General features: G+C 47.7%; 1 protein-coding gene across 1 annotated transcript; it reads right to left on the reverse strand.

Annotated features, from left to right (window-relative positions):
* Positions 1-921: 921 nt before the first annotated feature.
* LOC309405547 (uncharacterized protein C11orf96 homolog) lies at positions 922-2,745 on the reverse strand. Its single transcript, XM_082000337.1, has one exon. The coding sequence runs from the start codon at positions 1,726-1,728 to the stop codon at positions 1,366-1,368; it is 363 nt and encodes a 120-aa protein (XP_081856463.1). The 5' UTR covers positions 1,729-2,745; the 3' UTR covers positions 922-1,365.
* Positions 2,746-15,871: the final 13,126 nt, after the last annotated feature.

The following is a 15,871-nucleotide window of genomic DNA, read 5'->3' on the forward strand; positions in this document are numbered from 1 at the left end:
ACGCACCCTGTTCTCCATCTGCACATTCACCTCTTTCCTCTGCCCCAGCCCTTACCTCCCCAACAAGCTCACAGCATGCTCTTTATCCCCATTTATCAGTGCGACTGCACCACAAGCCAGGACACAAGAAAAGCTCTAACTCCCCAGAAAATCTTACCACAGAAATGTTAGTTAGAGGCTCACTATCGGCCCATACCTAGTAACTGGGAAGTTTCAACTGCCGGAGGCTTGCCTGGGAAGATGATGTTCCCATGGGATTACAGCATTAGCACAGGAGTATTTCAAGAAAATGTAGAAAATACGAGGAGGAGATTCCTGGTCCAGAAATGCGATTTTCATTCTGTAGAGAGCTTCGGATGCTCCTCGGCACACACACCGTAGACAGAGAAAAATCCTACAAAAATCTTACATGCGCTGGCGCACACACACAGAGAAGCCCCACGTAACTTCACTCCTATACCACACCAAAACACCCTTGCTTTTCAACTCCTACAAGAGCACATCCACATAGCACCGCTTGCTCTAGTAAATAAAACTGCATTATATCCAATTACCAAACATGTCTGCAGCACTAAACAATTTACAGGTCAGAAGGGGATGGGGAGAAGAGACAGAAACAACTCAGATGAGAACAGACAGTACATACGCACTTTTGCGAATGCACAAGGCTTGCCCAGTCTGCATTAAGGTTCTCTGACACAACCAGTTATAAACAATTCTTAAACGTCAATTCAGGTTAACACGGAGATCTCAAAGAAGCAAGTAAAGTTGTCTAAAATCAGTCTAACTTGGCTCTTGTCTCATTATCTTGTACCTGACAGCACAGACTGCAAAACCTCTCTGAGCAGCATCCCCAAGGAAAGCACTGCTGCTTCGGCACTAGCCACCGACAGCCTTTCAATCCCTTTAGCCCTCAGAGGGGTGAAAGGAGCCAAAAGAGGACAGTTAGAGCCCTGAAATAAGGACAGTCCGATAGGTACTGTGCAAATATATCAGATTTTATTACTCTTTTATGGAAATAATAACAGACATTAAGGTAGAAACATATTAAATTAATGCAGTCAACAGTTTAAATGCAAAAATAAATATAAAGTCCAGCAGCTCAATGCATCTAAAACAGCTTATTTCTTCTAACGAATAGAAAAGATTTTTTTTTTTTTTTTTTTGGTCTTTTAAGCAGAGAGTTTCATACAATCAAATAGAAACGAAGATACAAGCGCTTTCTTAGAAAACATCCCGACCGGGCTGCCCGCCCCGGGCGCTCCTCGGTCGGCGGCGGGGCGGCTCCCCGCAGCCCAGTCCCTGCCGCCGCCGCCGGGCCGAGCCCCGCCGGGTCCCGCCGAGCCGGGCCGGGCCCCGCCGCCCTCAGAGCGCCGAATCCGAGTCGCTGGAGTCGAGACTGTTGCGGAGGCGGCAGCTGCCGAGGCGGTCCCGCTGGAGGCTGAGGTTCTGGGTGCTCCGCCGCAGGCACTCCAGCGACTGAAGGAAGGACTTCTTGGCCTTCTCCTCCTCCATGGGGGACACCCCCTCCTCCTCCACCTCCTGGATCTCGTCGAAAGTCACTGGCTGCGTCTTGAAGCGCGACTGCCGCGGCCGCCGCAGCTTGCCCTTGGGGGCCTTGGCGGGGCGGGCGGGCGGGGGGAACTCCTCGGCCACGCAGACGAAGTGGGGCATCACCGCCTGGTAGCTGGAGCAGACGCCCATCAGCTCGGCCGGCTTCGCGGCCATCCTGCCGCCCGCGGGCGCACCCGCCGCGGGGGCCGGGGCCGGCGGAGCGGGGCGCGCTGCTTCGGCCGTGCCGGGCGCCGAGGCTCCGGCGGGCAGCCGCGGCCGGGCGGGGACGGACCCCGCGGAGCGGTACGGCGCGGAGAGAAGTGCGGTACGGTGCGGAGCGGCGCTGTCCGGAGAGGTGCGGCGGCACGGAGCGGTGCCGTGCGGAGCGGTACGGAGCGGAGGAGCGGGACGGAGAGGCGCGGAGCGGCAGCGTGCGGACGGTCCCGCCAAACCCAGCGTTGCCGCTGCCGTCGCGCCGCGGCGCCGCTATATAGCCCGGCGCTGCCCCCGCCAGCGCATGCGCAGACGGCAGCGGAGCCCACTCGCGGCCGGCCCGGCGCTTCGCTTCCGCCCGGCGCCTCCCCCGCCCCTTTGGCGGGGGCCGGACCCGGGACGGCGGAGCCGCCGGGGGAGCCTCGCCGCTGCCCCTGCCCCCGCGGCGGCTGCGCGCTCGCTCCCGGCCCCCCTTCCCGTCCCCGAGGCTCCGCTCCCGCCTCCCCTCTGCCCCGGTCAGCCCTCGCCTGCCCCGCGGTGCCCGGCGGGTTACCGAGGCCCCGCTACACCGCGGGGAGCCACAGCCGTAGCTCGGCTTTCCACAGCTCACCTCGCAGCTTTTTTTTATCAATGCCGCGGTTTCTACGGCTGTAAAATGAATACTAACGGACTCGCCACGTCAGCTTGCAGCAGGGATCGCTGCCGTCTGAGTTACGGCCACATAAGGTTAACGGAAACGCCGAGGCAAGCCCAAATCTGAACGCCCTAATGCTGGAATGACCCAGATTTAAACTACAACGATCACACAGGATGGTCCCAGGCCAGAACCCATCAGCAACAGAGGGTTAAGCAGGATGCCAGACACTGGGACCTTGTTCCCGATTCTGCCACCGCTATTGTAGTTTAAACACCCGTTTCAGTGTGACTCCATTTTTTTCCTTTTAGAAGGCATCCTAAAATTTTCAATTCCCCTGCGGGCTCTGTAATACTTCTTTGATACGATGCAGAATCAGATCCTCAGACAAAAAAAATGGCATACACGTATTGCTGAGCTGAAACAGAGCTTGCAAATCAGTGACGGCTGGGACCACGCTTTAAAGCTGTGCGTACCAAGGAGTCTCAGTGATGGAAAAACCCAACAGCGTAAGAAAAACATACGACAGGGGTAGGAAAGGAGCTAGAAGGAAGCGGAGTAAAAAAGCATGAGGGGGGAAGAGCCTGAAATGGTTAGTCTGTCCCCTCCTCAGGGCTAATGTTAGACTATTCCCATAAAGACATTCTCCACTATAGCTTCACCCACTCAAGGGTATTTTTGAAGCTTGGTTAGGAACCGGGAAGGAAGCAGAGGCTTAGCAACAGCATTGGGAATCCTGGTCTGTGCTGGTGAGAGCGGGACAGCGCGCTCAGGGCCCCAAGGTTCGCCGAGCAGTCAGTACCCCCCTGCTCGGTGTGAACAGGCGGCACAGCACCGGAGCGGTACCCGGGGCACCTCCAGCACCAGCCGGCAAATTGGTCCATGGAGAGAGCTGCGCTTACCCCAGCAGCCCTGGGTCCTCTGCCCAAGCTAGCACATCTGCAGTTTATTGCGTTTTCCCATAAAACATGTTCTTTGTGCAGAGGTAGACAAGTGCTCTGAAAAAACCCAGAAGCTTACATACAGCACGCATACCCTGTGCCACAGTCCAGCGTGAAGAAAGGGACTTGTTTTTGCGAGCTGACCGTCAGAAAGTCTCACCTTTGTCTTTGGGTAGGACTTGGGACTGGTCGAACTGCCCTATTAGCAGTGGCGATGTTTCAGGACCTGCACTGGAAACAAACCGTTGTCATTATAGCCCTGTCTCAAAGGGGATAAAACAAAACGAGAATACAGCTTTGGAGCGAGGGGACCAGAGGCACTTGTTACCATGTTTCCAGAAGGCTGGCTGCTTTGCCTCTTGCCAGCGTAGAAGAAACACAAAGAGGCTTTACGGAGACTTTTTTTTTTTTACGGAGCACCTGGCTACAATCTCTCAGCTCCTTGGCTCCCCAGGGCAACTTTAGGGCCAGGTTCAGTCTGAGGGCTTTTTATTGGGAGATACAATTAGCTTAATAAAGGAACAATTTTCTGTTTGGTCAAATTGAATCATTTCAGCTTGGGGAAGGCAGTGGTTTTTAGTGCTGATCTTAATGGCTAAAATTTATCCCATACAGCCCTTACTGCAGTACGATGACTTTCTCTCCAAGAGCCCCATTTACAACAGTTTTTATTCCTGACAACTTGATTCTGCAGCACGGCGAGGGCCGAACTGTGTTTCCTCAGCACAGCCCTCCAAGAAGATGAGCCTGCAGAAGAGTTTGGAGGACTCCTGGGGCTGAGCTTGTCTATCCTGCAGAAACAAGCTGTGGGATGACATAGGAGCCTTGTTCTGGCAATGGAGAAAAGCATCTCGCATTCATATGAAGCAAGGTAAATTTAATCTGCTCCAGTATAAGAGGATCTGAGGTTCTGCCGAAAAAAGGCCGGTTGACTCGGTATCTGAAATTCAACACATGCATCCCCAGACCAAACTGCCCATCTGGCTTCATACAGAAAGTTCAGTATGAGGGCAAACTGGTTTCACTTCACTGAGCATTTAATTCCCTTACAATTCTGATTATAAAATGCTCTGGGAAATTTCAATGCTGAGTTAGAGCAACATCACCATGGTAATAACTGGGAGGCCATAAGATTTTATTTGAGACAATTCAGAAAAAATATCCTGTGACATAATCCCCCAAGTTAGGTCTGCAATGCGCTAATGTAAAAACTATATTTACTCCAGTGGTTTAAATCATGACTTTAATCTCGGTTGCTCCCGGTATTGAAATGTGACCTCATGGTATAGATTACAGAAACTCTCTGCCACGTGGATCATCACAGAGGATTTCTTTCCTGCATAGTACAGGGCTGAAGTCACGTTGTACGCCAGGGTGCTGCACAGGGGCTGGAGGGAACCTTTCCCCGGGGCTGGGAATCTTTCAAATGCTGCATGTTTTACATAAAATATCCACTTGACAGCTGTGGGGCCTTGGGAAGTTAAAATGCCAGTTTCACAGGAGGAGAAACAACTAACGCTGCTGAAACAGAGCCATGGAAATCAGTTTATGTCATCGCATCTCCCGCTTACCAATGTGATTATAGGAAATACACACAGAGCCTATTAATTATTATTCCTCTTGCTGGCTATCAGATTGAGTGCCGCAGACGGGAAAGGAAAGAGTAAGAGGAGAGGGGAGAGAGAGACCCACCTCTTCCTGTAGAAAAAGAAACTTCTGAAAGGCCAGGGCTTCCACAGAAGCCACCTGTAGTCAGGCACTCCCAGTGCGGATACCCTGAACCCTGGTGTGGGTTTCAAATCTCCTCTCAAAACATTCTCAAGAGCAAAACCTGCCTCTTGCTGTCCTGCCCGGCGGCATTTCCAGCCACCGCACAGCGCCTCGTTGCGCACGCCTCTGCTCAGCATTCTGCTCTGTGAACGCACGTCCATGAGGAAGTGGGAAGGAGCTGCTGTTCCTTCTCCACTATAGTTCACACCCTGAAACAACCATGTATAAAATAGTAATAAAAACACTCCGCTAACTGCACCCGAACAGATACCTGCTTACAAAGAGGAAAGGACAAACTAAATAAACAGGCAGTCGATACAAGCTACTTCTTGAAAGCAGAAGGTAAGTCTGCTCAGCTTTTCCTCTGCACGCACACGTGCGCATTTGATTTAAACTTGAAATTGTACCTTTCTGATGAGGAACCTCAGTTACTCAACAAGACCCAATTGAAACCCACTCTGAGTCTGCGGCCTAGAAAAAAGCAAACTGTTGTTTCTTTCTAGGTCTCATAACAAAACAGCAGCAGCACCACCACCGAGTGCAGCTTAAGTCAGCAGCCAAGCCTCTCTCAAGCACACGTGAGTGCATTTACACCAGGGAATTTTTTGACTTACTTGCAAGGTTGCAAGGCAAGGTTGCCATATCCCTTTCCTTATGTGTTTGGTTGGATATCCTTTATCTTCCTTTCCAGTGTTTCTAGCCAGGACTTCAGCAGCCTTTTAACTTTTTTTCCTTTAAAAAAAAATAAAAATAAAAGCAAAGCCAGCCCCAGCAGCTGACTGCCTGAGGGTAATCCTACAGCAACGATCACGCACCCGCACGCTCACAATTGGGCAGCCGACAGAGCAACACACAGCCCACATCTTAAATACTTGATGCGTCCCTTGAAATATGTTCCTAAAGACAGATCCCTCACGTTCCCCAGGCCACACCGAGGGGCATCCTACCTGGCAGCACGTGGGGGCGGCTGCGGGGGGCCCTGCGGCCGGCACTTCTCTGCAGCAGGCGGGTATTGGGAGGGATTTAGCTGCAGGATTGGAAATCTCCGTAGGCAAGAGAAGACCGGGCTTGTTCTGCAGCACCACGATTTTTGTCCCCTGCAGCATGACGCAAGGGAGAAGCCGTAAGCAACAAGGCGTGAGGAAACTCCCCTACAGCACTTACCATACCTTGGAGGGCAGATACCTTCAGCAAGGCACCAGTGAGCAGCACCAGGAGGCTCAGGTCCCTGCTGGGGTGTTTCCAGGCAGCTTATGAGAAATTATTTCTGCAAGCCCCTTCCATGAGGAAGATCTTGCCGACATACCAGGGAGTTGCTAGGATGGGCAAGTTCTCTGAGGGATGCTTCAAACTATGTGTGTTCAATGCATAAATTATAGGTGCATGGAAAGATTTTTACATCTCCCCAGGCAATCTGCCACAAAAATGGTGCCACGCTGCTATTTATTGAGGTTTTAAGATACTTATCTAGACAAAATAACTTTTTAAGAAAAAAAGGTGGTCTCATTTTTATGTCTCATTTTTATATATAACTTGGCCACTTTAGTTGAAAAATTTCTTTCCAACTCAACCTAAAGTAGTAAGTATGGGAAATTCAGCTGAGTTGTTGATTCCCAACATTTTACAGATAGCTTCATCACACGATCCTCCCTTCCCCAGCTCATCCCTGAAACCTGGCTCTTCCTTTTCCCTGTCCTCTAGCTGCGGCTCCTGCTTCCCTCTTCCTCAGTCACAGCCACTACAGTTTCAGCAAGACCCGCGCGAGCCCAGGCCCACCAGCCCAGCAACGCTTTCCGGCACGGGGACGCCATGGTGTGCACCGTCCCTGACGGCGCCTCTCACTAGCTGGAAACTGGCCTGGAAGAGAAGGTATTCCACTACGCAGTGTTAGCCAAAGTCTGTTACTTCCATTAAGTATAATTATATAATCTACATGTATGTTTATAAAATATAAATCAAGGCGATGCTGAATCATTTCAGGGGTGCAGTCACAGGCTTAGGACACTGGAGATGTAAACCTGCCAGGGATTTTCACAGCGACGTAAGTCACCGAAACCCCCGTTTCAGCTTCCCAGCGAGGTGTGTGAGAAGAGTGCTGTTGTGACTTGGCCAAGGGCAGTCAGGTCAGGCTTGGGCCACTTTAAAACAAAGACGGTGAAGATCAAAGTCAGGTGTGCTAGGAAGGATGGGTTGAAATGAGGAACCCTCAGAAGCAGAGGAGCCAGCCGACAGCAGAAGCATGGTGAAGGTTGAGAGAGGAGGGAGGAGGAGGAATGGCAGGGCCACACGGGCCAGTCAAGTGCAGAACCAAGGCTGGAGTAAGAAGAGCAAGGGACAGAGTCTGGGGTCGGCGACTAGGGTGGAAAACCCAGCAGGGGACCGTAGGGCACGCTGCCTACAGGGTAGACGGCAGTAGCTCTCTTCAAACCTCACTTCTCTCTGCCAGGCTGTAGCGAGACCTGGGAGTGAGACGTTTCCTTCAAGCACAGCCACCTGTAACGCAAGGCGAGGATGTACCCACAGCGTGACTGCGGGTCGTGATAAACACTCGTTGATACTTGCGAGAAGCTCATGATACAACACGGTTAATACAAACTATGTGTACTCAAAGCTCCTACCCCCTCAAATATCTCACTTCAGTCTTGCCTGACTTTTTATGAGCTGCAACAAATCCCGTAAAGCTTCTGCCCACTGCCATTAGGACAAAATACTGACTAAAATGTTTGAAGGTATTAATGTTCCTCACAGAAATATATTATTTTATTCTCTATATTGAGTTATTTTAATTGTAAAGAGATAGCTGAAGTGAGAAGTCAGTGTTTCAGCAGCACATCACAGGGTAACAAGCATTTGGCTGTCATCACACCACTAACAATAACTGTAGTAATAAAACTCTTTGTTTTCAAAGAGAGCTGCAAAATGTTCCCTGACGAAAACTGCTACATTACATTTCCCTTGTTTGGCCTGATGGGCGTCAGAAGGGATGGCAGCTTTTCCCAGCGCTCTTACTGACGTATCAGGACACAGTGCTACAAGGATACAAGATTAAAGTGTGGTTTAGACAACTGGAGACTAGCAATTGCAGAAAACTCAGCTGTTTAGAAACTGTACTTTTAACAAATTAAGAGGCTGACTGCTTTGAATATTCCTGCTGGTATAAGTCACTGCCACTTGGAGTAAAATTAACCTCTAACCTCCCATGGCTTTAGCTGTCAATGTATTACTACGTCTAGTTGTTAACTGTGATCCTATCAATTAAGCGGTGCAGAAATTAGGATTTCTAGTTCAATAGTACTGTTTGCAATTAATAAAACACATCCTATCCTGTCTCAGGTTCAAAAGCTTGAAAAAATGTTTTGCCCCACATAATAAAAAAAAAAACAAACCAAAACCAAAAACTGGGGGGGAAAATCTCTTTGCATGGGCAGGGGAGAATTTTGCTGCTGAATCCCAGGAGTTTCTGTCCCTCCACGTGGTCCATGCCAAGCTGGTGGCTGGGACGGTGCTGATGGCTACGCATGGTGTGCTGCCTCCCAGGCAACGTGCTGCAGGAGCAGAGATGCTATCGGTGAGGGGGCGAGGAGAGGAGGATTCCTCTGCTCCTCGTCGGGGAGGCCCAGCATAACCCATAGCTGTCTGAGCACAGGACGCTCATCTTGGTTTCTCTTCTGTACCCAACTGATGATTTTTGCAAGAGCTGAAGAAATAGAGTTATTTCTGAGACTTTTCCTATCTATCAGATTTGGATAAAACTGACCACGAACCTCAAAACTAGCAAGGGAGGGCTGCCCAGCAGACAGCAGGGCCACAAAGGCTCTGGCTACTTTGGAGGTCAGGCAAAAGGGAAACCTTTCTATGCGAGTCGAGATTAAAAATCTTAAACCGGTGCCACAAACAGGACCTTTAGCACTTCTGAAGGATTTTATCTTCCATGTTCTTCTGCAGCTAAAAACACTGCAGAGCATCCAAGTATTTCAGCAGAATACATTTCCTTTTTTCCTCTCTTTTTTAAGCCTCTTCATAAGTAATCAAGAAATCAACTGTAGTCTAGAGATTAACAGACATTTCTTGGCAATGAACTATCAGACTTCAAGTAACCAAATCCTGCAGACTGCTTTTTTACTCAGTCTCTAAACGTTTTGGGGGACTTTAGACAAAAAATTACCACAACCACATCAGTAAATAGGTGAGTGACACCGGCTCCAGCAGCCAAAGCCCTACCTTGTGTGGGCAAGTACAGTGTGGCACTAACGCTGGCAAGCAGAAAGGAAAAGAGTGTAACCTCATCCCCATCAGATGAAAGGCCATAGCACCCAAAGCTGAGGAATGATCTTTGTAACACCTGGAAAAAGCTTTTCTAAGATAAAATAGAGCCATTTTGGTCTCTGCAAGGGAAGCGAAGCCAAGAGTTAACTGCTGAGGTGACCAAAGGAAAGACGGATCAGCGCAAAATACAGGGATGTTACAGAGAAGCAGCCAACGCTCAGGCCATTTTATTCTACCTGTGGCTGCTGCAGCACCAAGATGCCATGTCCTGCTTCCAGCCCGCGGTGCCTTGCTCCATCGCTCTCCTTGCCCTGAGGCCTCGGAGGATTTCTTCATGCTGGCTTGTCAGCCTGTCCCAGGGAAGCAATCTCTTCTCTGGCACAAGCTGTGACAGCTTTGTCACCGCTGGGGAAGCGCAGATGTTGGTAAATTTTGCCTTACATGCAGTTTGTCACACACCTTCCTACTGACGTGCCCAATGCCTCCGCTCCGCAGGGGTGGGCGGGTGGGTACCAGTGTCACACCCTGGCCGCAGAAACCACCACCGGGCAATTTTAAATCCCTCTTCCATCACTCCCACTTGCTTCTCCCAAAGAATTGAGGAGCCTACATCTTGTGGTCCCCCTCCTTTCCAAAATCCCCCAGCTATTTCTAGCTAACGGCATGCCATGCTGGTCGGGCAGGCTGCCTCTTCCTCAGCCCTGCCAGATTCCTGCCTCTGAAAACCAGGACATGGGGAGGGGGGAATACTGGGAACCATGTAAATTCTGCAGCCTAACTGGGATTGTGGGCTGTATGTCTAGGCCAGCACACCCTCTGCAAGCCACGTCTCTGTTCGCCTCTGCTTCATCTTTCACTCTCTGCATCAAAAGCTCTTCAGGGCAAGAAGTCCTCCCACAGCCCTCCCTAATGATGATGAGGACCTGATGGCCAGTGACAAGTCATAGCCACAACTTGCCTGTCCCAGCTGGCACTGGGGCTCCTTCTAGCCTGTGGGTTCTTTCAAGTGGCTTGTTTTCTGCTCTTCTCTGCTTTAAGGTATCACGCTCAGCCAGCTTACCTCGAAGGTCAGCCACTGCAGCATTGCATGGCAGCCTGCCCTGGCACAAAGGCATTGCTGGAAATGCACGCCCAGGAGCAGAGGACTGGCACTGGTAACTTGGAGATCAGCTGTAATGTCAACCCACTCTTCAGCATCGATCTGGTGGGACTAGAGAGCCAGAATAAGTAACACCCTCCTGTGAACAGCAAAGCAGCTGCGCACGCAGCTATAGGCAGAAACAACTTTCAGTTGAGCATCATTCTCTGGATCCAGTGCGCACTGTCTCTCTGGATGATCCCCTGTGATGTGAAGACTCTGCTCTAAGTCTTGCTCAGCTTGGCAAAACCTCCTGAGTGAACAGAACAAAGTTTTTGTTTCTGCCGGGAAACCTAAATTAAATGATGGGAGCCATGCAGCAGACCTCTTTGCTCCTTATTCCGATTAAAATTCTTCAATAGGGTCCCCACTTTCCTTGCTTAAAACAAGGACTCTTAGCTCTCCCGAGACATGCATCCCAGCGTGAGCCGCCAAAGACCTGCCAGCTAACCTGTTCTTCAAGGGAGCTTGTAATAACTGCACAAAACCGTACTGAACATTACACAGAAGAAGAATGAGGTAAATCAAATAGGGCAACAGGGGAAAAAGCACACATCTGTCATCTTGCCAAGTGAATGGTCCTCCGGGAAGGGCCAGCGCTCTTATAGCCAACCACTGCTGAGCCCCGCTATAACCCTTACAAGTCACTCTCAGGCATGCCAAGAAGAGGAGATGATACCTGCAAGATCTCAGCAGAAGTTACGTGCAGGAAGGACAGGCCAGTGAGCTCCAGTTTAAACAAATGGCCCAGGTTGCTATGGAAACCTCAAGGATGGAAAAGCAGCACTTTGCAAACAAAACACAGTGAGACAGATTTCATATCCACTCTGAAAAGGTTTATGACCAGAAAAGGCAAAGTGGGTGTTAAATGCTTTTTAGCTAAGTCAGTGGTAGCAGCACTTGAGAAAGAGGCATTATGGATTCGCAGCACCCATCATGCATGTTCTATCACAAACCCCAGGGGAACATTCTTCTGTACCTTGCCAATACTAAGGTATGAAAATTCTGGTTTCTTAACCCCTTCCTGGCACCTCGTCTCCTTCTCCCTTACTATTGTAGCTACAAATTACTGTATGTAGCTATACTAAACCCATCAGTCATGACAAGTATAAAACATATAGCTAGAATTAATCTGACACAGGAGGAAAAAAATTATCTACAGTTTTAAAGCTAATCAAAACTGAAAATTCTAAAGAGGGTTTTTTAAAAAAAAAAAAAGAAAAACGAAATAAAGCAGAGAAATGATGGAACTCGGAACTTTGCTATTGATTTTAAATGGCGTGCGCTCAGATCAACCTGGTGTGGCTCAACAGCATAGAACTCAACCAGATATACTCTAAGAGTTTGTGCTTGAATATTCAAGTATTGAATGGAGACAGAGGGATTCCTGACACCAGTATAGTTAATTAATAATGTTCATGTTTATATAGGTGTTAAATAAACGAATGGTTACATATTGTTGATGCAACCGTTCGCCCCTTTTTTCAGAACAGCTCTATCCCGCATGTTCCCTTGGCGTGGCAGGCCACCCACCCATCTGTACCAAAGACAGCTTCCATTCATCTGCTCCTTATCATCAAGCCTGAAGGCCATTATATTTCAGAAAAGGTGATGGCTATTTTGGAAAAGGGAAGCTTAAGTGGGGTAACTAGTAGACTCAATCTGTTTGATAGCCACAGACAATGAACAGTTTTGAGGAATGCAATTTCTCAGCTTTTCTTGGAAGAGTCGCACATCCTCTGCTGAAAAATAACATTTCAGAATGAAGAAACAGGAAAAAAAATAAACCCACAATTTATATCTTCTCTATAAAAAAATATCATCACACCTGCAGCAGGGAGCATATCAGAGATCACTAGAGATAAATATGAACAAATTACAACGGTAGTGAGAGGGGAAAGGAAAAGGCCATGAGAGGCAGTTTGGGAGGCACAGGAAGAACACAGGGAATATGGAAAATAAAATTCGGAGCTGCTCTGTAGGCAAAGCAGCGCTTAGCACCTGCTCCATTACCTCATATGGACAGACTACTCCATGATTAGTGAGTCTGGTGACAACAGCATAAACAAAAACCCCAGGCAGCCCCCCTGCCCCCAAATCCAAAGGTACATATAAACCTTTGTTTTCAGATAAACAATATATTTTACTTTAATATAATGTATTCTGAATTTAAACCTTACTTCAAAAAGCTTTTGGCTGGGAATATTGTACTGTCAAAACAGTCCTGGGAAGGAAGAAAGTCTTATAACTGGAAAATAAATCTTTTGGATAGCATTGTTAGAAATATTGTTTCCAAATCCCTAAAAAACTAGGGGAAAGGTTCTTCCAGCTATCTTCAAGTTAAAGAATGGAACCTAACTACATATTTACCATTCTAAATACATTACCCTCTGCACTTGACTCCAACAGCAGAAACAGCTGAATAGTAGCACTAGAAATTTTCCAGTTGCCCTGGTCTCTAGTGAAAAATCTCTAGGTGCCATGAGAACACCACCATGTTCAAGATTTCTCAAATCCCACGTTTGCGCACACTCATTTTGAGAACTGTAAGAGTGCTTGCAGCATTCAGGAACAAATTTCTACCTACAGGAAAAATGCCCCTGCAGAAATACCTCCTGAGGAGATGTGGGCTGGAATCTCCTCTGCTCTAAGCCATTTCCTGCTGTCCCGGCAGGCAGGAGGTTGTAAGCCGCTGCCACCTGGCTAGGTGACTTTTTTGGGAGGAGGTGGGGGGGAGGAAGGAAGGACCCACAAGTTCCCAGCTGACAAAGAAACTTGACCTCTATGCCAACTGTTCCCCTTGCAGCCAGGGCACTCAGGACAGGGGGAGGAACGATGCCACGTGCCTTCTCCTGACTGTCAATCAGATTTAGATATAAGCAGCAGCACAGTCAACACATGAGACACAGCAGGACAGACTAGATACCAGCAACAAAAGTGTATCACCCCAAGAGAGCTCCATGGGATACAGCATTTTATTGTTGGGGAGGAAACCTTGGGCTCCTCCCAGATCAAAGGAAGTAAAGAAACTAAAACAGAATTTGCTAACATTATAAATTGAAACCAAGAGAGTAAGTGAAAAACTGTTCTTCCACAACAGTATCGGCCTCCAGGGCCCTACCATCAGTTATGTGCCACAGCTCCACTGAATTCAAATGAGTTGCAATTTCCGCAGGCTGAGGTTTGTGGAGTTTAAAAGTTTCCATCTAGTCCCCATCTCCTACTCTCTCTTGCAGCGTGACTGCTCTTAACACAGTGTAAATAAATGTAGCTTGTATGAACTGATAAAGGCTGAAGTGTTGCGTCGTCAGAATACCTAGAGAAATTAGCACTGCCCCTTGGTTAAGGAAAACCATCCTCTGTCAGGACTGCCAAACCTGTGCACACATACAGGGATGTGCACAAAGCTCCAGTTACCCAAAAAAAGTAAATGTGGAAGTAAGTGTCTGCTTCCTTCGACACTAATTCTCAGGAGATTCATCACAGACCCCAGATCTTAGATTCAAATGCAAGGAAATAACATTAAATATATTCCAAAAACGTATTTCTATACAAACTGGGGTGAAAGTGTAGACATTATTAGGTAACAAAGTAAGTTTTCTAACAACATTCATTCATTTTAGAGGAACAAGCTATTTCAAAAGCTGTATGGTGCTTTAGGTAAAGAAGCCGCTTCTAGAGTTGTTTTATATACAAAGAAAATGATTCTTCCCAATTTCAGAGCACAGGGATTTAAATGGCTCAAGTCTGTCCTTTCGGCCATCAACAACATAACATAGGCATAACTGAGTATTAATAACTTGACTGCTCTTGTCAAATAAGAATTTTAAACTACAGCAAATGCTGGCTAAGACAAGACAGACATGTTCTAAACATCAACTTATTCTTGAAGAGGGACATCATCCTGCTTAACAATGTTAGCGTGTTACAAGGCATAAAGTATTTACCATGCTTAGATCCTACTTCAGGCAGAAAGTGAAGACATTCCACGTTTTGACCCGGTACAGTGCATGCCATTTAGCTGCAGTGAGAACTTAACCACACAGGCAGCATACATGACTTAGCTCCAGACAGTGGTCATCAGCTCACTGGTTTCTACCAACAGGTGAGACGTACCTAGGGCAGGCAAACTTGAAGAATTCCAGCAAGTGAACCTAGAATCAGGTCTGAGCTGCTGACTGCTTCTCTGTAACAGCAGAGGTTCGAGAGTCAACCCTCCAAGTAATATTCTTTAATGCAATATGCATTGACCTAGAAGCAGTAGCACCAGAATGAGCGCTGCACCTGGTGCTACTGCACTCTGCTTAGTGTAGCTTTGCAACTGGCTTACACTGTGATTATAATAATCTGGATCCAAATCTTTGGACCAGTTCTTCTGGGTATCACATGTGGCAGCACAAGCCTAATTTTTAGAGATGCTAACATTTCCTGCCCCACCTGAAATCACTGGAAGCCACAACTTAGTTGTGCTAAGAAGAAAAACAAAAAAGAACCTAAGAATTTATTAGCAAATTCTGAAAGTAATTTTTTTCATCTCTTTGTGTCTACTTTCCTGCCTATGACACAGCAGTAGCAGTTTTAAGCCAGGAGGGATGGAGGACTGTTAATACTCAAGCAATGGGCAGCCTCAACCTGGCTGATAAGGCTCATGGCTAAGGTGTCTCTGTTGCTTGACTTTGTCTGTATTGTCTACATAGATAAATAGTTAGGGTAAAGTCTGAGTGCATAGCAGAAGGCAGCCTTGACCCTCTGTTCTACTAGACACTAGTATAATTCAAGTAGTTATATCAATAATGAAACTGATTGCTTCTTTGGAAAAGACTTTGCAACCTACAAATAAAAAGCAATGCACTACCCCTTGGTGAAATGAGTAATACTCGGAGATTATCATGAAGTGCAGCTTTCTCATTCCTGTACAGACAGCACACACAGAGCTGGCTTCACATAAAGGAATCCTGTCTTGTCATTACTTAGAACATAGATCACTACTTGAGGGGAAAAGGGAGACAAGAGAAGGTGCAAAAATAACTGCTCACTGAATCTTTCTGCTCCAGTTGGTACCTCTCAGATCTTTCAAGTGCTTTGTGTTCTTTTAAGAATGACCACTGTTTTTTCCCCAAACTTAAAGCCTGTGATTTAGTATTGTCTAATAGCATATAATTTCTGAAAACAAAACAGCACTGTCCACATAACACAGGTAGCTTCTGATTGTCAAAAGATCTTCATAATATCGATTCTTTTTCCCATCAGATATTTCACAGAACTCTGTTCCTGTAAGGCTTCGTTTAGATCTGTAGCAATCTGAGGCTCTGGATCTGCTGTGGGTTTATATCTAACAACACCCAAAGTGCCTCT

This window comes from Phaethon aethereus (assembly GCF_964289735.1).
Source record: "Phaethon aethereus genome assembly, chromosome: 5".
Lineage (NCBI taxonomy): Eukaryota > Metazoa > Chordata > Aves > Phaethontiformes > Phaethontidae > Phaethon > Phaethon aethereus.